Source organism: Corythoichthys intestinalis, chromosome 11, assembly GCF_030265065.1.
Source record: "Corythoichthys intestinalis isolate RoL2023-P3 chromosome 11, ASM3026506v1, whole genome shotgun sequence".
Classification (NCBI taxonomy): Eukaryota; Metazoa; Chordata; class Actinopteri; order Syngnathiformes; family Syngnathidae; genus Corythoichthys; species Corythoichthys intestinalis.
Window position 1 is genome coordinate 22223338 of NC_080405.1, and position 21292 is coordinate 22244629.

Sequence of the window (21292 nt, forward strand, 5' to 3'; positions counted from 1 at the left end):
TTTAATTGTGTTAAGGCACTCAGATGCTTTATGCCACATCAATAAACAATCAAATTTTATTTCTTTTGTTTAGTTTATTCAAAGAAAAATATTTGCATCCCTGATTCAAAACAAGTGCTTCATGGTTAGTTTCAACATGATTTCACAAAGTTCTTGATGCAAATATTAATACAAAAATATGTTGATTATTTTACACTAGCTGTGGAAGTTCTCTGCATAATCTTCTCACAGCAAAAAACGTCCAGTGGAAAATTAACAAATATTTTTTTTTCAGTCAGTCTATATTTGTGTGTCGTCCTCACTGTCACTGGCGAGTACTTCCTGGTTGCTCTTCGGCTGAGTGCTCATTTGAGACGACGGGGGAAGCACCGATCCGAACAACAACGAACAGAACTGTGACAGCACACAACAGGAAAAGAAACAATCAAAATTTCATTAGACAATGAGGGATCGTTTCATCTTTATAACTGCATTGCTGAACCACAGTGGTTCTTAAGTTGTGAGTATGAGTGACTCGACTTTTGAGTTCATCGGGATACAAACCGTTATTTGGGTGATTAAAAAAATAAAATTTTAACTTGCAATCAAAAAATTTAAGCATGAACCTGATCACCGACCACTTTTAACATTTATCTCAATCCACTACAGTCTTTGATTTCAGAGAAAAGGTGAAAAATGAACCTTCTTATTTGGTGGCCCATCTTTTTCTGCCATTTCCTCCTCTTCATCCTCTTCACTGGGCAGGCTGGTCCTGTGATTTACTACTGAATGTCGTATTGAATTTATGGATTCAGGTGCAGATGGACCCGGGGAGATACTGGTATCCATGGCGATGAGGTAGGAATCCATGTCATCTTTCATCAAGTCGTCAGATGGGGCAGCTGGGGGACTGTGCCCCCTGACCAAAACCGTTGAACATATAAATTACAACTTAGCTTACATAAGCATGCACTTTATTCTTTGTTACCTTCTTGTCTGGTTTCTGTTATCGTCCAAAAGTGTGGCCAGAACAAAGTTTCCCTCCATGACGGTGTCTGATACAGAGAGCACCAAAGGGCTGAAACACACACAAATAAAAACACTGGCAAATGTAAATAAATAGCTGCAATGTCCAGTTAACATTGTTCATTTAGTAAACATGCATACCTGCCCGGCTCATCAAAGTACATAGAAATAGGAAGACCGACAGTCTCGGCAAAAGGTAGCATACCCTGCAGAAGAGAGGACAAAAATAATCTCATCAAAACTTAATGCTTCAAATAAGCCTCCATTCAAAGCTCTTTAGTTCCCACCCGTAGCTCCTTTAGACAGAAGGTGATGCTGATGTGAGCTTGGACAGCAAAATGTTCAAATTCGTCCGAAGCTAGAAACAGTTCGGTTAGCATAGCCTTGGACTGCGCTAAGAGGCAAAAAAAAGAAGTTTAAAGTGAACATAGATGAATCCATTTTTTTTTTTTTTAAGTTGCTGCTTTACTTTAACTACAAAAGGCAAAATTTATTAAAGGGATCCACAGATCGAAAGACTTGTAGTTCTTAAAAGTTAAAACGTTATTATGAGTTAAAATAATTTGATATTGAAACCCCTCTTGATGTTTTCGTTTTTATACAATTTGTAAAATTAGTTTAACTAGTAGGTCGCCATTGTTGTTGACATCACATGGTTATGCTGCCGGGCTTCTAGAGCAGTGTTTTTCAACCTTTTCTGAGTCCCGGCACGTTTTTACATAGGAAAAAATGTTGTGGCACAATACAAACCAAAAATGTTCCAAAATTACTTCCTGTACAGTTTATTTAATTATCCAATAATTTCTCAATATTTATTCTAACTCAGTGTGACTTGAGCCTGTTTAGATGAACACAAAGCCGATAGATATCCTGGAATTGAAGAAAGACTCACACGAAGCTCTTCTTCAACACCTCTTTGTCTCTGTTTTTATTTTTTTTTTTATCGCAGTTAGGCTTGAAAAGCTCAGACTTATCAGACAGGAGGACTTTAGCAATGTCTTTAACCGCATCAGGGCCAAGCATCTCGCTGACAATTACTTTGCAAGCAGGTAGTATTAATTTCTCTGCCACAATGTGGGACTTTTTTAATTTAGCAACAAGTTCAGCAACAAGGCTTTGAGGGCTTTCTAATTTACCTTTGTAGCTTTTCTCCAAAAAGTTGCCTGTTTCTGTATTTTCACAAAGGCAAACAAAATAGTTTATCGACTTGTTTTTAAGGGTGTTTCGTTTGGAGATGACGTTTAAGCTTGTTTGGCACCATGGCGCTGTTTGATAGCTGCTCATGTCGCATTCAAAAACTGCACTGATTTTTAGCCATCGGCCACCTTGCTGTCCTCGACAATGTGTTGGAATAAAACACGGGGAGGATAGACGGTCGTCACATATGGATAAAATAGAACACTTTCGTGTATATCGACACTCGATGAGTCTAATCCAATGACGTACAGTAGACGTACTGGGGTCCACATTGTCGCGGACAGCGAGATGGCAAGAAATTTGAGCAGTTCTTGAACGCGATACCAGCAATACCTCCCTCATTTGCACACAACCGAAACTTTCTACCTAGTCTAGTAACCTAGCAACTCTACCCGACAACGTAAAAAAAAATATTTTTTTTAAAAAATGCGATATTGGATAATATCTCGCAGCACACCTGACAATCTCTCACAGCACACTAGCGTGCCGCGGCACACAGGTTGCAGAACACTGCTCTAGAGTATGACTCTAGCGACATAAATATGTCATCTGTTCAACCCTTTCAATTTGAACCCGAGAGGAACATTAATGAGCATGACAGCACTGTCGGTATTTCACAAAACGAGCAGCAAAAGCAAAATGAACAGGAAAGACGGGATGAGAGGACACAAGAGTAGGAAAAAAAAGGGTGTTCTGCAAAAATGTGCTACACCGGCGAAAAGTCTACAAGAGGCGAATTTGACACCCAAAGTACTACCGTGCGCTTTCAGCTTTTGTTTAAATGCATAGTCAGAACATACTAAAGATGCCTTATGAAAATACTTAAACGTAGTAATATCAAATAAGGCTGGTTTAAATATGCTACGTGACTAATGTGGTCAAAAGATCAACAATTAGCTTTAAAGCTACCACAAGGAAACGCCATGCCTAAAAGTATGAGAGGGAAACATGCAGAAAGTATTTTGAAGCAGTGAAAAGGTAACGAAAGACTCAATAAAAACACAAATGGTTAGAACTCGCCGCTTTTAACCGATGAGCGCATGTGTTGGACGTCTTGCTGCGCCGAAGAAATTGCAGTAACCTGGTAGCATTCATTGAGTGACAGTGAAAATCTACGTCATCACCCCAAGCATCAATTGCACGCTTAAAACATAGTGCCCTCTGTAGGTCAAAACATGTACTAAATATTACAGATTTTTAAATCAATGGCAATATTTTATGTGTTTCTAATAACGTATTTTAGTAAAAGAACAATTGTGGCTTATTAGGGCCTACAAGTCTTTAAGTCCGAGGTTCCCTTAAAGTCACCTAAGTCCTCGTCCACATGACTCCTGAGCCACATTCGTTCATCACTGACTGAAAGGGTCACTTCCTCCAGAGATGGCGGGAAATGCGCAACTGTGTCCACAAGCAACCTGAGAAACACAAGGCATGTCAGCAGGTAGTGAATATCGCTTTGTACATTTCGTCTACGCCTTTAAAATTTAAAACTCAGTTTCTTTACAAGCAGAGAATGAACATGGGCCATTGGGAACCAAACAATAACAACGCACTGACACCGATACTGTACATCTGTATTTGTAAAAAAAAATCTCATACTCCAATTGCCCATCCCTAACTGTCATGTAATTTGCAACATTGTCTTCCCAGAGTGTGAGTTGTGATGATTGGCAGCTCGTTAACAGTTCTTTGAAAATCATCAACATACATTTGCATTTAGATTTTTATTACCACTCCTAGTAAAATTTCCGTAAAGCTACAGGGAAATCCCAGCATATAGTGTGGAATCCTGAAATTAAAAGTAGAACGTACATACTAGTATGATGTAACATCTGTAAAACAATGAAGTGTAAAAGGTGAACTGCGATAAGACAAGAGTCGACTGCTGTACAGTCTACACATTTGTTCTTTTCACAATATTTTATAAGGCATATTTTAATCAAAATTACAAGACATAGCAATTTTATAAAGTATCAGTACTGTACAACTCAACTGCTCATCAGAAAAAAGTGCTATTAAAGGGAACCTCGGACTTGTAGGCTGTAATAAGTCACAACTGTTCTCTTTTACTAAAATATGTTATTAGAAACACATAAATATTGCTATTGTTATAAAAGTTTATAATATTTAGCACATGTTTCAACCCACGGTAGGCGCCATATTTTAAGCGCGCAGTGGACGCTCTGGGGTTGACGTAGTTTGTCAATCACTAGATAAACACTGCCGGTCTTCTGCAATTCCTTCTACACGGCGAGACGTCCAACACATGTGCACATCGATTAAAAGTGACGAGTACTTACTATTTGTGTTTTTATTGAGTCTTTTATTACCTTTCCATTGCCTCAAAATACTTTTTGCATGTGTTTCCCTGTCATACGTGTTTTCTTGTGGTAGCTTTAAAGCAGATTGTTGATCTGTTGACCACATTAGTCACGTAGCGTATTTAAACCACCCTTTTTTGATATTACTACGTTTAAGTTATTTTTTAAAGACATCTTTAGTATGTTCTGTCTGTATACATCCAAACAAACAAGCTGAAAGCTCATGGTAGTGCTTTGGATGTCAAACTTGCGTCTTGTAGGACGTTTCACCGGTGTAGCACATTTTGGCAGAACGCCGTTTTGTCATACTCTCATCTCATCCCGTCTTTCCCATTCGTTTTGCTTTTGCTGCTCTTTTTGTGAAATATCGACAGTGCTGTCATTCTCATTAATGTTCCTCCCGGGTTCAAATTGAAAGGGTTGTGGGATTTTAATATCAAATTTCTTTAACTCGTAATAAAGATAATCTTTTAAGAACTACAAGTCTTTTTTTATCCGTGGATCCCTTTAATGCCGCTCTACTGAACAACAAACCTTGGAATGGCTCGAAATACATTCCTGCAACTGTCCTTATCAAACACAGCCTGTAAGCTCTCACTGTCCTGGAATGACAGGTTGTGAGTCTTCAAGAGACCTGCAGATAACCAAACAGTGGCGTGATGCAAATCAATGGAAATGGCGCTCATGTTTAGAGATGTGAGCTGATGGTGGAGGAGGAGGTGACGGTGGTGTGACCATGCATACCATGTTTGCAATGCAGTGTGAAAGTAAGGCGATCTTTTTTCTCGTCCAGCTTGATGTGACACTTTTCCACCGTCTTCTCCAAAGATGATAGTGACTTGAACACTGACTGAACACTCTGGATGTATTTATATTAAAACAAAACATACACACAAAAGGAGATTAATTTCATGTAAATGTAACATAATTTAAAGAATATTTGCAATCCGAGTATTTCTTTAACCAATTAGATTTTAGACACTTTAGAGAAAGCTGGAGAAAACCCAGGCGAACATGCAAATTCTGCACAAGAAGATTTTCGAACCCAGAACTCAACATGCCTTTATTGCCATCTTGCAGCGGAAATGATGCCCATTGGGGTTGGTGTACCTGCACAAATCAGTGAAAATGACAAATAGTCTAAGATTGAGCCATGCAAACGTGGACGACGTTCACTGACACTTCCAGTCTAACCTGCTGAAGAAGAGAGGTGTAAACAGGAAGCAACCGTAAGCTGACCGAGAGGAGTTCACAGATCGCAGGGCTAGCTACAAAATCAGCAACAACAAACGACAACTCTTATAACAAATAACAAGTGACTATAACTGGGAAAAGTCAACAAAATAAGTGTACCCCATCTTGCTGCGACTCAACGTAGAGCTCGTCGCCAATTCTGGACAAGGAGTGGATAGCTTTGGCCAACACTTAACAAGACATAAACAATTAATGTAACTTTTAACATGATAAAAGCAGGGCACAAAACTGAAAACGAGGAAAAAGATGCAAGACGGAGGAACAAAGCGAAAATGACCGCTTACCTTTCACCATTCCGCCCGTCACAACGCAGTCCATTTCTGGAGTTATAGTAGTTTACTTGCAATTTGCTACTAAACAATAAACTATCTGCTAAGGAGGAACAGCACTGTTTTGCACAGAAGGCGAACGTATTTCACATGGCGTACTCATACTCCGTTTTGAAATTTATTAATATTAATAATGAACGGACTGAAAAATCACACAGTTGATCACTGTTGTTTACGCCGCGACAAAAAACACTTCCGGAATGTGGTCCAATCGGAAAGACGAGACTGCCATGTAAGGGGCGTGTCTTTACTTGACACATGCGTATTCAAACAACGCATTTACAAGACCAGACACATTACTATAAAGAACGCTAGATGGATTCTGTCGGAGTCGGTGGCGTTAGTGACCGGCGGCCATCTTAAAGCAGCAAACTTCTCTGGCAACGAACCGAAGGTGAGTCATTTTTTCCCACTAAAATATTCTTTACTTGGCAAAATCTTGACGGATATTTCAGTGGTTTGCTTTATAACAAACCGTACTATTATTATTACGTATGTACTTCATTTAATCCATCTCTAACGTAAATGAAAAACCAATTGAAAATCGGTGAAAAGTTAGCAATTTATAGCTATTTCAAAGTACACTCATGTTTGGTAAATGGCACTCACACAAAACGGCCGACAAGGAATGATGACCGTTTCGTTTGGCTCACAGCGCGCATTGTACATCTACCTCTCTAGATATGTGATATCTATGTACAAATCCGTCTTTTTTTATTTTAATTTTATTTTTTTATTTAGTTCTTGTTTCCATAAATCCTCCAACTTAACCAATATACTAAATAATAATTTGGAAAACGAATGAACAAACAAAGAACTAACTAACTAAATAAATAAATAAAACTAATTTACTCACCCCCACCAAAAATTAACAAATTATTACAGTATTAACGCTTCAAATAGAGTTAAAACAAACAAAAATCAAAGTGTGAAGTACAACTTCTCTTGTTGTAAAGCCAATCAGTGTCAGTTACTCCTCCTCGTCCTCCTTTATGTTGATCTTCTAAATAGATATACCCTTATTTGAAGTTTGAAACAAAGGTAGCTTGAAAAAACTAATTGGTGACCACCCCCAGAGAATTCACCAAGCGAGGCAAAAATAGAGGGACTTCACGACTAAATCTGAAATTGAAGTCTGAAGGATTAAAAGTGAAAGAAACATCTTCACAGACAAGAACAATTAAGTTGCTTTGAATCAACCTTTTTATATTACCTTGACTGAGAGACTGCACAGACAAACATTTAATTCACTTACCACTGGGATGTTTTCATGATTCTTAAAAAGAACTGACAAGACAAAAGTGTAGCAGATGCTGCACAGGATGCTTTCTCCACCACTGCCATGGAACTTTGAACCGCATGGAAAGGCAATACAGAGAGAGAAAGAGAGTTGCTGTCAGGGCACAATTATCTCACCTCACTGGTCTTTCTTGTAAGTCTGCTTTGCTGTTTCACTGAACATCAGGAACATTGCTGAGCACTGTCTGTCCGCCCATCGTGTCTGACATGGACGTCTCCTTGAACTAAACGGAACAACTGGATATAATTTGGACTGATTGAGGACGAAAACGGACAAAAAAAAAAAAAAAAACAATCTCAGAAAACTAGGACAAGATTGGTCCTATATATCTGCTCAAGCTTTGGAGAAACAGGAAAAATATGAACAGGATGACATTACATTGGACAAGAATCTCTTACTTGAGGAAATTTGGGAATACAATCGTAACTGAAGAAGAGGATATATGTCCTAGCATTAAGTGAGGAAAAAGGTGAGGAAAATCATGGGAACAAATTGGAACGTGTCCAAAAATATTAACAACCAGTCTGTGATTCTTTTTAACAGTATGTGTCATAAAAACTCAGTTTTTGACCACATTCCTTAAAGACGTTCTGAGGTGTGTCTTATTCTGTGCATCATAACAAGCTGTGACTTTTAAGCTTCACTGTTTTCCAACTCGATGTCTCAGACGGACAGTCAGGCTTTACTACAGTCTATGTTGGAGAGACTGAGACTCCAGCCTGAAAGGGAGAGGAACGCATACGAACATACAGGTGAAGCACTCACCCTTGCCCCCATATGGGGCTCAGATGGAGTGGGATCACTCCCTAATCAAGAAATTGAAACGGATGTTCTTACAAATGGCTATGCAATTGATGGCCCTGCAAAAACATTCGGAGTACCTTCTTCAGTGGATCGCAGTTTCAGCCCTAAAGATGTTGAGAGACTTCAGCCAGTTCATGACTTTCAACAGTACAGAGGTCACTTTTTCTTTCCACCTGCAAAAGACAACAGCCACATGACTGTAAATCTAGCATCGGAGAATGCCACAACAGGGCAAGACCTCTCAGGAAAATCTCTCCACTACTCAAGGGGAACTGGTACTGGATCACAAAAGGACAAAATATCAGAATATAAAGAATCGGATCATGGTTTTAAACACAATGTTCATAACTGGTCATGGGGTAGCCCAGATTTCACAACAAACAATGAAGGGAATCATTCCTTTCACGTGGGGAATGGAGGATTTGAAAATTTGTCTAAATGGAAAGGCATGCAAATGATCCCTGAAAAAATGACCAAGAGGAAACAACGATTTTCTGAAAACAAAGCAAAGCGATGGACTCAGAAACTCAAGGAAAGATGGATAGAAAGGTCTAGCAAAAAAGGAAAAGATGGGTCCAAGGAGGATTGGATGAACAAGGTAAGTGTTACAAAGTAGCTCATTTCTGCTCAGGACACTAACATCTGATGTTATTCTTAGATTTCAGCAAAAAACCATCTTATCAACACATTACATCAAGACGCAGAAGGGACCGCCCCATCGCAAGACAGCATTGAAAACCCTACTACACAATTAGAGGACGACACGATTGACGCATTCATGAGGTAATAATGCCGCAATAGTGTACTAGAAATGAGCTAGAACTATTGAAGGAGTCTGCAAAATGCTGGCTGGTAGTTTGACACCCCCAAGCAAAATATGTCAGATGTTTCCAAATGTTTCCAGTGACTGTAATTGGCTGTTTTTTCACTGCTACTGTTTGATGTGTAAATTACCGAGAGCCTGTGTCAACGAGCTGCCTGGAAAATCCCTAAAATAGAAGAATGCATATTTGCCACAGATCATACATTGCATTTCAAATGATATTGACCCGTGTACTGAGGCATTTGGAGGGGCTGTCCCTTAAATCAGACCTTCTATCCCCCAACACTGCAGCTGTCAACAACAACCATGCTAAAAATTTTGTTAATTAATACCTTCACAGGCAGCACGGTTAATTAGTGGTTAGAAAGTATGCTTCAAATTTAAGAGGTTCTTGGATAAGACCCTCCTGTGAGCAGCTAACATGGGCCAGACAAAAGTATTGTCCCCCTCAGCCTAATACTTGGCAGTACAGCCTTTAGACAAAATAACTGTAACCCAGTTTCTGTTATTGTCTGTCTTAAAAGTGAGAAAAGATTTACTCTCTGGAGAATGAATAATAACATCTTGAATTGCTCAAATAGCAAAGATAAATTAATTGAATCAATTAAGAAATTCCTTGAATTTAATGATAATGATGAGCACTCCCCTGGTACCTTATGGGATGCACTTAAAGCAGTTATAAGAGGCAAAATTATAGCACTATCTACTTACCAGAAGAAAAATAAAAACTACAAATTAGCAGCCTTAGAGAAAAAATTGTTAAAACTCCAACAAGAGCATTTTGGATCATTGAAAACTGAAACAAAGATTGAAATACAAAATTTGAAAAAGGAAATAGATGATATTAACACTGCGGACGTACAAAGGAAAATTATTTTTGCAAAACAGCAACATTACGAAGCTGGTGGAAGGTCTTTGAAATTGCTTTCTTATAAATTACGGAAACAACAAGCAGAGAGGACGATATACAAAATTAGAAATCCTTTAAATAACCAAATAGAATTTGAACAAAACAAAATCAAACTATGCTTTCAAAATTACTACAGAGATCTATACTCTCAACCAAAAATAGACAACCATGAACAAATAGATTCCTTTTTGGCACAGTTAGATCTACCAACTTTGACAAATGAACAGAATGATAACCTCCTCGCAGCAATCACAAAAGAAGAGATTCAATGGGCTATTAAGAAGTTAAAAAATGGAAAAATGGCAGGAGCTGATGGATTTGGTCCAGAATGGTACAAAATAATGGAGATCCACCTGATACCAACTTTGCTTAAAACATTTAACTGGGTGATGAAAAAAAAGGAAATCCCAAATTCGTGGAGGGAAGCAATAATATCAGTACTGCCAAAAGAAGGGAAAGATGTATTAAACTGTAGTAGTTATCGCCCAATAAGTGTTCTAAATACGGATTATAAAATATTTACATCCATTCTTTCAAAACGATTAGAAACACTTTTACCGTTATTGATACACAAAGACCAGACTGGGTTTATAAAATACAGACAAACACAGGATAGTATTAGGAGAGTTTTAAACATTGTGGAACATGTCTCTTATCAGAAACAAGAAATGTTGATTATTGGGGTGGACGCAGAGAAGGCGTTTGACTCTGTTAGGTGGACCTTTTTATACAAGGTATTAGATAAATTTAAATTTCACAAATCTGTAATTGATATAATCTCAGGAATATATAATAAACCATCTGCTGGAATAAAAATTAATGGGGACCTCACAGAGTCAATCATATTACACAGGGGAAATAGACAAGGATGTAATCTTTCGGCACTTCTCTTTGCGTTATTTATTGAACCGTTAGGTCAGTGGATGAGGCAAAGAAAAGATATTAAAGGAATTATGATGGCTGGTGAAGAACAAAAACTTGCTTTATACGCTGATGATTTACTATTAACATTAACCCAACCTACACAAACATTACCAATAACAATAAAAGCACTAGAACAATATGGAACCTTTTCTGGTTATAAAATAAATGTAAATAAAACACAGGTAGTAACTCTGAACTATAACCCACCCCAACATATTAAGGAGGAATATAAATGGAATTGGGATGCAGAATCGGTGAAATATTTGGGTGTTACACTACATAGAGACTTCTCAAAGATGTACGAGGTTAATTACGGACCTTTGAATGCCAAATTAAAAGCAGATCTCCTAAGATGGAATGTTGTGCCATTTATGGACCTCAACTCCAGAATCGAATCAATAAGAACGAATGTCCTCCCTCAACTGCTGTATTTATTTCAAAGTTTACCGTTTTTAATACCATCAAAACAATTTATGGAGTGGGACAAAATGATATCAAGGTTTATATGGATGGGCAAAAAACCTAGGATTAAATACTCTGCATTACAATTGAAGAAGGATATGGGTGGTAGAAACCTTCCTTGTATTCGTGAATATTTTTCATCTGCCCAATTGAGACCGCTTGTTTGTGTGTGCTCCCCAGTTTACACATCAGGTTGGAAAGATCTTGAGAAAACAAGACTAAGTATCCCATTGAAAGCTCTATTGTTTGACGCAAAATTACAGCAGGCAAATAGCTTTAAGCAAAAAATTTCCAGTACCATGTTTGTAGCATTAAACGAAATTATTAAAATATGCAATTTGGAAAGGGAAACAAAAATTTATAGATGGTGCGCCTATGACTCAGAATTCACTCCTAATAAATATGATAACAGATTCAAATTTTGGATTTCAAAAGGATTAACAGATTATAAATCATTTACTCACGAGGGGACACTTCAATCATTTGAAGTTTTAAAACAAAAACATGGTTTGGGGTCTCATGACTTTTTCAGGTATTTACAGGTCAGGCATTACATAAATCAAAACATCCCAAAAAATGTTGCTGAAGGTTTTTTACAAACATTTATAACTCTAACCGAATCACCCCACCCAACAAGAATACTTTCTAAATTATACAACAGTGTACTGGTGAGTAAAGGGGGGAGCACACATTATGTGAAGGAGAAATGGGAAAAAGAAGGGAGGATTATTATTACAGAAGAAGAATGGACCGATACATGTAAAACACAGTGGATTACGACTAGGTCAAACAGCTGGCGTGAATTTTGTTGGAAGAACACAATGAGGTTTTTTGTCACACCGGTCCAGAAAAGCTATCAAGGGACAGGAGATGCATGTTGGAGATGTAGCATCAGAAGAGCAAACCATTTCCATATATTCTGGGAATGCGTTGTTATACAAAAATACTGGTTGGACATTCATTATCATCTACAAAAGAACTTTAATTTTGACATTCCCATGTTCTTTGTTACCATGTACTTATGTAAAATAAATGTGCAACAAATTAGCTGTAATGAAAAGAAACTCATCCACATTCTATTGGCTGCAAGCAAAAAAGCATTGACAAGAAAGTGGCTTAAACCTGAACGACCAACAACAGAGGACTGGATTGACGTAGTTCGAGAGATTTTCATGATGGAGAGGATCTCCTACGCACTAAAATTACAACTGGACATGTTTTACTTGATATGGACAAAATGGACAGAATATGTTAAGCCTGTACGAAATGATTTTGGGTAATATATGCTCACACAACATTATAAAAAAATTTTTTTTCATGTAAAAAATATGGCAAAATAATAGGTTCCCTGATCCTCAGTTTTTTTTTATTTTTTTTTTTACTTTATTATCTATTTTTACTTTTTATTTTATTATTATTATTATTTTTTATTTTTTTTCTTTCTTTGTAAAACCTTAGTTTGGTTCAAAAAAAAAAAAGGAAAAGCAGAAGAAAACTGTAAAACAAATTTTCTTTTGGTTTCATCTGGTATGTTGAAAGAACAAATGGCTTTTCAATAAAAAACAATAAATGTGAAAAAAAAAAATAATAATAACTGCGAACATTTGAAGGGTGCTTTCTCCAAATTGCAATTTTCAGATCTCTCCACAGGTGTTCGATGGGATTCAGGTCTGGACTCTTTGCTGGCCACTTTAGAAGTCTCCAGTGCTTTCTCTCAAACCACTATCTAGTGCTTTTTGGAGTATGTTTTGGGTCATTGTCCTGCTGGAAGACCCATGACCTCTGAGGGAGACCCAGCTTTCTCACACTGGGCCTTGCAATATGCTGCATAATTTGTTGGTAGTCTTCAGACTTCATAATGCCATGCACACGGTCAAGCAGTCCAGTGCCAGAGGCAGCAAAGCAACCCCAAAACATCAGGGAACCTCCGCCATGTTTGACTGTGGGGACAGTGTTCTTTTCTCTGAAGGCCTCGTTTTTTTCTTCTTCTGTAAACTGTATGTTGATGCCTTTTCCCGAAAAGCTATACTTTTGTCTCATCTGACCAGAGAACATTCTTCCAAAACCTTTTTGGCTTTCTCAGGTAAGTTTTGGAAAATTCCAGCCTGGCTTTTTTATGTCTCTGGGTCAGAAGTGGTGTCTTCCTGGGTATCCTAGCATGAAGTCCCTTTTCATTCAGACGCCGTCGGACAGTACGGGTTGACAGTCGTACCCTCGGACTGCAGGATAGCTTGAACTTGTTTGGATGTTAGTCGAGGTTCTTTATCTGCCATCTGCACAATCTTTCGCTGAAATCTCTCGTCATTTTTTCTTTTCCTTCCACATCTAGGGAGGTTAGCCACAGTGCCATGGTCTTTACTTTTTGATGACACTGCGCACGGTAGACACAGGAACATTCAGGTCTTTGGAGATGGACTTGTAGCCTTGAGATAGCCCACACTTCCTCACAATTTTGCTTCTCAAGTCCTCAGACAGTTCTTTGGTCTTCTTTCTTTTCTCCATGCTCAATGCGGTACACACAAGGACACAGGACAGAGGTTGAGTCAACTTTAATCCGTCTTAACTGGCTTCAAGTGTGATTTACTTATTGCCACCACCTGTTATGTGCCACAGGTAAGTAACAGATGCTGTTAATTACACAAATTAGAGAAGCATCACATGATTTTTCAAAGGGTGCCAATACTTTTATCCGGCTTATTTTTGAAGTTTAGTGTAAAATGATATGAAGTTTTTTTTTCTTCCATTCTCTTTTGTGTTTTTTCATTGCAAGCAAAATAAATAAAGATATTACAACCAGTGTTGTTAATAACGGCGTTACAATATAACGGCGTTACTAACGGCGTTATTTTTTTCAGTAGTGGGTAATCTAATTAATTACTTTTCTCATCTTGGCAACGCCGTTACCGTTACTGAGGACGGAAAGGCATGCGTTACTATATTGGTCGAAAAGTCTGAGGGAGACGGACTCACCGAGACGACAGAGCAGAGCAGGAGTAGGGAGGAGGCAAGAAAGTTGTGACGCCGAGCAAACGCGATGCTAGGTAGCTCCAATAATACATGTTGTAGCCGATAGCCTACAAACTACGCCCGCATGTTATGGTAGATATGGTAGACAAGGTAGATATCACATGTACTGTACATAGATATAACTAGATGCAAAATGACAGACATGGCACTAAATGAGTTAGTAGACAGCCGCCATCTTAAAGCAGTAGACTTTTTGGGACGGCTCTGATGTAGAGAACCTTCCTAGCGAACCTAAGTAACTTTTAATCTAAAATACTTCTAAATCGGCAAAATCTTGACTTGAATCTATCTTTAAAAGATGAAACAGTTTTAAAACTTTCATATGTCGAAAGTAGAGAGAAGGGAACTAATGCAATAATGGGAGCAATTTTAACAACTTTTAACAGTTGATTCAGGGTAAAGGGTAAATTAGGGTAAAGAATTGGGCTCGGGCCAATTGTACCAAAAACCTTCACAAAAAACTTCCCATCGTGTGGCCAATGTTTTTTTTTTTTTTTTTTTGAGGAAAAAAAAAAAGTAATTATCACCAATTACTTTGCCAAGTAACTAATTACTCTTACATTCAGGTAATTGAGTTAGTAACGCAATTACTTTTTGGGAGAAGTAATTTGTAACTATAATTAATTACTTTTTTTCAGTAAGATTAACAACACTGATTACGACCAACGCATTTGTAATTGCAATCATTTTCTGGGAGAAATTGAGCATTATCTGACAGAATTACAGGGGTGGCTATACTTTTGGCCAGCACTGTATGTAGAATGAACTGGTGAGCCCTAATGGGATGAGAGGATAAACATTTTCAGAACAGTCCAGTTGTAATCAAATAAATGCTCTGAGATTGAAATTGCCTATAGGTGAATAATTTCAGGCCTATTGAATAGCAGTGATGTATCCAATGAATGGAATGACAATGATTAGTGTGCTTAGTTTTTGAATTGTTTTTAAAATAACCAGGCTTGATTTTTTTTTTTCAAACTATGTGAAAAAGAGGTAAATGACGTAATTTTGTGACAGTGTTAATTGTCTGCTCTGAATTTTTTTTCTTTTCAGATCAGGTGATAACTTTCAAATAAATTTCAGTTCCGCGAGCTTGCTGGACGAGATTATCTCAGGTCAAGAGTGGGCCAAGTTCCTTAACTCTGCATCAACTAACCAGAGAACACCAGAGAAGACGTTGAGCAGCCTGAGCATCACACCAAAACCAACTCTTAATGGGCCGTCCACTTTGTCAACACACCACACAGGAGGTTTGAACAGGCAGTGGAGCTTCAGAGGTTGCGAGTCATTGCCAGTATATAACTTTCATGGCAGCGTGAATATTCCGTCTACAGTGAACAGCATAGTACACAGTCAGGCTGATCAGTTAGAGCCAATGGAAGAAGGTCAAAGCCATTCCCATGTGCAATTGAAGGAGAGTGGACTTTCGCAATCAAGAACTTCCTATGTCGAGGTTAGACACCACTTAATTTTTCTGACATGATTTTATGATGATCACATTTTGAACATGAGAGAGGTGTTTCCCAACTTTTATTGAGCCAAGGCACATATTGGGTATCCGACATCATTATCTTGTATGGTTGGCAGCAGGTAAAATCACAGGAATATGACCCTTTGTCCCTTTTGTTGATAGTAAATAAATATTAATTTGGGATAAAATAAGGGCAATTGGAGGATATCCCACCACACTAATGGAATCACTATATTAACAAATATAGTATGTTGCATCTTACATTACGGTATTGGTTCCAGCGTGCAGACATTCTGGATGATTCACCACCAACCAGCAAAGTCAACAGGAAGAGACAACATCACTTGGCCGAAATGTCTCAAATGAGTTGGACACAAAATGGACAAGGACAACCAGGTCAGAACCCAAACTTTAACATAGCAAAAACCCGAATGATAAGGTTGAAAGCAGTGCTGTCAAATTTATCATGTTAACGGGCGGTAATTATTTTAAAAAATTATTCACGTTAAAATATTTGACGCATTTAACGCATGCACGGAATAACCTGCTCATGCATTGCCTCAAACAGATTACAATGACGCCGTTTTGCACATTGAGAGCTAAAAGGCAGTGAAATGCGAGTGGTCGCAGACATTCATTGGACCGCGCCTTTTATTGGGATAAGCTTGGCAACTTTTTCACAACAAACATAACTTTTATGGCGAGCGACGTGGAGAAGAATGAAAGGAGATGATCTTTTTCTTAACACACTTTACTGAGCACAACGCAGAACATATACCATTTGCAGCCACCACTGACAGTCATGGTTGCCCAACCTCCCATCATGCATTTGGGCGGAACAGTTAAGTCGCTACAGTATCATTTAGTGAAAGCACAACAAAAATAATATTCCTATCTCTCAAAAATAATGTTCACAAAAAGAAAAGCGCTCAATGCAAAGAGAACTGGCATTCCCAATCAAAATAGCCATGCAAAATACATATAAAACTTACTCAGACTTTGCCTTGGCCAGATTAATTAATTAATTTAAAACTTGCCATTGACACCTTGTGGTATTTTTCAATCACTACCTTACGTAGTTAAAGACACTGTTGAAGAACGGCAGGGAGCCCATGTGACGTCCCGCTCGGCGACGTCAACAATGGCGAGCTATTAGTTTATTTTTTGATTAAACATTTTATAAATTTTATTAAGACAAAAACATTAAGAGGGGTTTTAATATAAAAATACTATAACTTGTACTTACATTTATCTTTTAAGAACTACAAGTCTTTCTATCCGTGGATCCCTTTAACAGAAAGAATGTTAATAATGTTAATGCCATCTTGTGGTTTTATTGTTATAATAAACAAATACAGTACTTATGTACAGTATGTTGAATGTATATATCCGTCTTGTGGCTTATCTTTCCATTCCAACAATAATTCACAGAAAAATATGGCATATTTTAGAGATACTTTGAATTGCGATTAATTACGATTTATCATTTTTTAAAGCTGTGATTAAAAATTTTAATCGTTTGACAGCCCTAGTTGAAAGATATAATGAATATTGCTGATAAGTAAGGGTTGAAATCTGTCTTTGGTTTTAGAAGAGTCACCAGAGAATCATGTGGTTGACGACGCAGAAGAGAACAACCCACCCTTCATCAGGCCTCAACCCACCAATGTTTCTCCTTGTGCTCCAACTCTCCGGGGTGTCCTCCGACACTCCACGTTCCAAAATTCAGATTCCTCACGAGAAAGCAAAAGGGTGAGTGTCAAGAAACTCTAAGACGAGTGAACCTTGCTTGGCCCCATGGCCAACAATTCTACTTCGGACACCGCTTGTCACAACTCTGCTTTTGTTGTGTAACTTTTATGTTCTATTTATATGACCAAATCCACTGACAATTCAGTGGATTATGTTTTCATTTAACTAGACACATCTTTCTTTGTTTCAGAGACGATTGGAGCCCAACCGGCGGGTTCATTTTGCAGAGACAGTTCATGAGATACCGCCAATTGAAGTGGAGCTGGATACTTTGGACTCAGATGACGAATATGGGACAGAGCTCAGCTCTGGATCAGATGAGGAAGAGAAGGAACGTATGGCAGTAGAGGAAGAGAAGGCAGTGCCAGGGCGCCGGCCTGTTCTTCCTGCCTGGATACGGGCTCTGAAGAGGAAGAACACTGTGAGGAAGCACTTATAGTATTTGTGCAGTGAAATCTGTGTTTTAAATACATATTTTCACAATGCATGTACAAGCTTTATAAGATCAAATATATAGTAATACTTGCATCAAAATTGTGCCTTGAAAAAGGTGATAGGTCCACATATTGATAGATACTTTTTGGCCTCGTCATAATCTCAAGATAAAGTGACATGAAAACGTATCTGAACCTTTTGGAATTTCTCACATTTTTGCATAAAATCACCATCAAAATTGATCTGATCTGTCAAATTGACAGATGAAAAAAGTGTCTTCTTTATCTAAAACCACCCAAACATTTATAGGTTTATATATATTTTAATGGAGATATTATGCAAACAATAACAGAAGGGGGGAAAAATAAGTACGTGAACCATCACATTTAATATTTTGTGGCCCGCCCTTTGGCAGCAATAATTTCAACCAGATGCTTCCTGTAGCTGCAGATCAGCTGGCACATCAAGACTAATCTTGGCTGATTGTTCTCATGGTTGAGTCAGATTCCTGGGATGCCTGGCATGAATCACTGTCTTTAGGTCATGCCACCGAATCTCAATGGGGTTCAAGTCTGGACTTTGACTTGGCCACTCCAGAACGTGTATTTTATTCTTCTAAAACCATTCTGAAGTTGATTTACTTCCATATTTTGGAAGATTGTCTTGTTGCAGCATCCATCTTCTTTTTAGCTTCAACTGTCTGACAGACGGCCTCAGGTTTTCCTGCAAAACATCCTGATAAACTTTTGAATTTATTCTTCCATTAATGACTGCGAGTTGTCCAGGCCCTGAGGCAGCAAAACAGGCCCAAATCATGATTTTCCCCTCCACCATTCTTCATGGTGGGGATGAGGTGTTGATGTTGGTGAGCTGTTCCATTTTTCATCCACACATGGCGTTGTGTGTTACTCCTAAACAATTCATCTTTGGTTTCATCAGTCCACAAAATATTTTGCCAAAACCTCTGTGGAGTGTCCAAGTGCCTTTTAGTGAACATTAAACAAGCAACAATGTTTTTTTTATTTTTTTATTTTTTATTAGACAGCAGTGGCTTCCTCCTCCAGATATTGGACTGTGTCAGTGATATCTGTAAGTCTTTTGCAGACACTCTAGGGTTCTTTTTTTTACCCATATGAGTATTCTGCGCGGAATTCTTGGCATCATCTTTGGTGGACGGCCACTCCTTGGGAGAGAAGCGACAGTGCCAAACTCTGTCCATTTGTAGACATCTTTTCTGACTGTCGATCGATGAACATCCAGACTTTTAGAGATAGTTTTTTAGCCTTTCCAAGCTTTATACAAATCAACAATCCTTGATCGCAGGTCTTCAGACAACTCTTTTGACCGAGCCATGATGCACATCAGACAATGCTTCCCATCAAGACAATATTTACCAGGTGTGTGTTTTATAGTGGGCAGGATAGCTTTAAGCCACTCATCAGTGATTGGGCACACACCTGACTTAAATTGTTTGTTAAAAATAGGTTTCAATTGCTCTTAAAGTCTCCTCAGGCAGAAGGTTCACTTACTTATTTACCCCCCCCCCCCTTTATTGATTACATGCTATCCTCATTAAAATATGAAAACCTATAAATGTTTGGGTGGTTTTAGTTAAATCACTGTTTTTACATCTGTGTGATTTTGACAAAGATCAGATCACATTTGATGGTAATTTTATGCAGAAATGTGAGAAATTCCAAAAGGTTCATATACTTTTTCATACAACTGTATTTACATTTTCCGTTTTAATCGATGCCTTCAGTATTACCTAAAAATATTTGTATTATAGTGGTTGTTGTTTGCAGTGGTGTTGAACTAAACAAAAGGGGGGAAATTGAATAAACACCTCTCAAAGTATTGTGCTGTTTCTCATCAGATTGTATGGCTTAACCTAATGAAGCAGCAAGTAAATTCATGTATTTGAGTTGTTTCACAACTCTGTAAGCACTATTACTGGCATTAATTGTATTATATAGGGTGCCATCACTTTTAACAAAAACAAACATATTGTATTAAAAAAACAACAACCTGGCAGCGCAGCAACATTTGGCTTTCTCTTTATTACTGTGACCAACACTAAAATCACAAACCCTCAAAATTCTACACTGACTTCTTATTCCGCTTCAACTCATTATTTGCCACTGAATCAGTGTTTATCTTGGATGAGAATTTACTGTTCTTTCAGAGCAGAAGTTCAAGCCCTGTAAGCTTTCAAAGTATCAGCTCATCATGGGAGCGGCAGCCCATGTTATGAGGTGTTAAAGGTGTTTGATGATAGAGATAATTAAAGTATTGTTTATTATGATTATGTGTTCTTTATTAAAACAATTTTAATCCAGATTTTTAAATTACTCTGAACCCTCAGAACTTTGCAGCAAAATGAATTCTTAATATGTCCAACTAGTGACTTGCGGATACTTAACCGGGTGAAAAAATGATGACCTGCTCACTAGCACGCCCGCCTCGTAATCAATAGATTTTGGTTTTGAATCACAGGTCTGGCTTCTTGCGACATTTGCGTGTCCTTCCCATGCGCTGTTGCTTTTCACTTGGTACGCGGGCCTCCTCCCACATTTCAAAAACATCCACACCAAAGAAACTCCAATAGATTCTTTTATGCATGTGCCTTGGCAACCATTCCAGGGTGTACCCAAGCATACAGGGTGTGACGCGGGCAATCACAGAATGACTCTACACAACGTTTCAAAATAAAATATGATGCAAATTCCTGTCTGCCGGCTCCAAAATAGATTGTAAAATAAAGTTCAACAAATAATGAGTCTTTTACAAAGTATATGCTTATTTTGTGCAACAAAAACAGCTAGCTGTTCTTTCATCCAGCATGTGATGCTGGCACCTATAGTCGGCCTAACCCTTTTCCTGCTCTTTTTATAGGTTAATAATGACGACATCAGTGCATTTTAGGTAAAAATAATTTCTTATTAAATGTGCATTTATTCACAGTCTCAGATTTAGACTGATATTTTGAGCCACACCTCATGACACAAAGAATAACACCAGGCCCTTTTAATAGCTACTTTTCTGCCATATCAGGCAAATTATTCAATCATTAGCTGCGGGTAGCATCCCATCACGCCAGGTACACATAGGCACATTGCTGTGTTCAGGCGTTCCTTCTTTGCTATATAGTGATCACGAGAAAGCATTCAGTGAGTTAAGAGTACTTTATAATACTGCCATTTCCACAACATGCATGATATTGATTGCTGTGATCAAATTAGTGCATTAAACCCTGTGTCTAATTGCTATCAATTCCT

The 21292-nt window shown here is 38.1% G+C and overlaps 2 protein-coding genes across 5 annotated transcripts; one reads left to right on the forward strand and one right to left on the reverse strand.

Annotated features, from left to right (window-relative positions):
* Positions 1-68: 68 nt before the first annotated feature.
* rad9a (RAD9 checkpoint clamp component A) lies at positions 69-7467 on the reverse strand. 2 transcript variants are annotated; one of them, XM_057851133.1, is made up of 12 exons: positions 6062-7467; positions 5877-5947; positions 5718-5791; positions 5585-5633; positions 5268-5382; positions 5058-5157; positions 3511-3617; positions 1293-1399; positions 1147-1211; positions 968-1057; positions 682-898; positions 69-393 (listed from the first exon to the last, which is right to left on the reverse strand). In XM_057851133.1, the coding sequence occupies exons 1-12, from the start codon at positions 6093-6095 to the stop codon at positions 280-282; spliced, it is 1143 nt and encodes a 380-aa protein (XP_057707116.1). In that variant the 5' UTR covers positions 6096-7467; the 3' UTR covers positions 69-279. The 2 variants fall into 2 exon arrangements, with proteins under 2 accessions (XP_057707116.1, XP_057707117.1); XM_057851134.1 differs by having other exon boundaries at positions 7362-7458.
* zgc:113229 (uncharacterized protein LOC550612 homolog) lies at positions 7292-21058 on the forward strand. 3 transcript variants are annotated; one of them, XM_057851132.1, is made up of 7 exons: positions 7292-8808; positions 8869-8993; positions 15410-15606; positions 15691-15809; positions 16109-16223; positions 17419-17579; positions 17770-21055. In XM_057851132.1, the coding sequence occupies exons 1-7, from the start codon at positions 8065-8067 to the stop codon at positions 18016-18018; spliced, it is 1710 nt and encodes a 569-aa protein (XP_057707115.1). In that variant the 5' UTR covers positions 7292-8064; the 3' UTR covers positions 18019-21055. The 3 variants fall into 3 exon arrangements, with proteins under 3 accessions (XP_057707115.1, XP_057707114.1, XP_057707112.1); XM_057851131.1 differs by having other exon boundaries at positions 15410-15809; positions 17422-17579; positions 17770-21058; XM_057851129.1 differs by having other exon boundaries at positions 15410-15809; positions 17770-21056.
* The last annotated feature ends 234 nt before the right edge of the window (positions 21059-21292 follow it).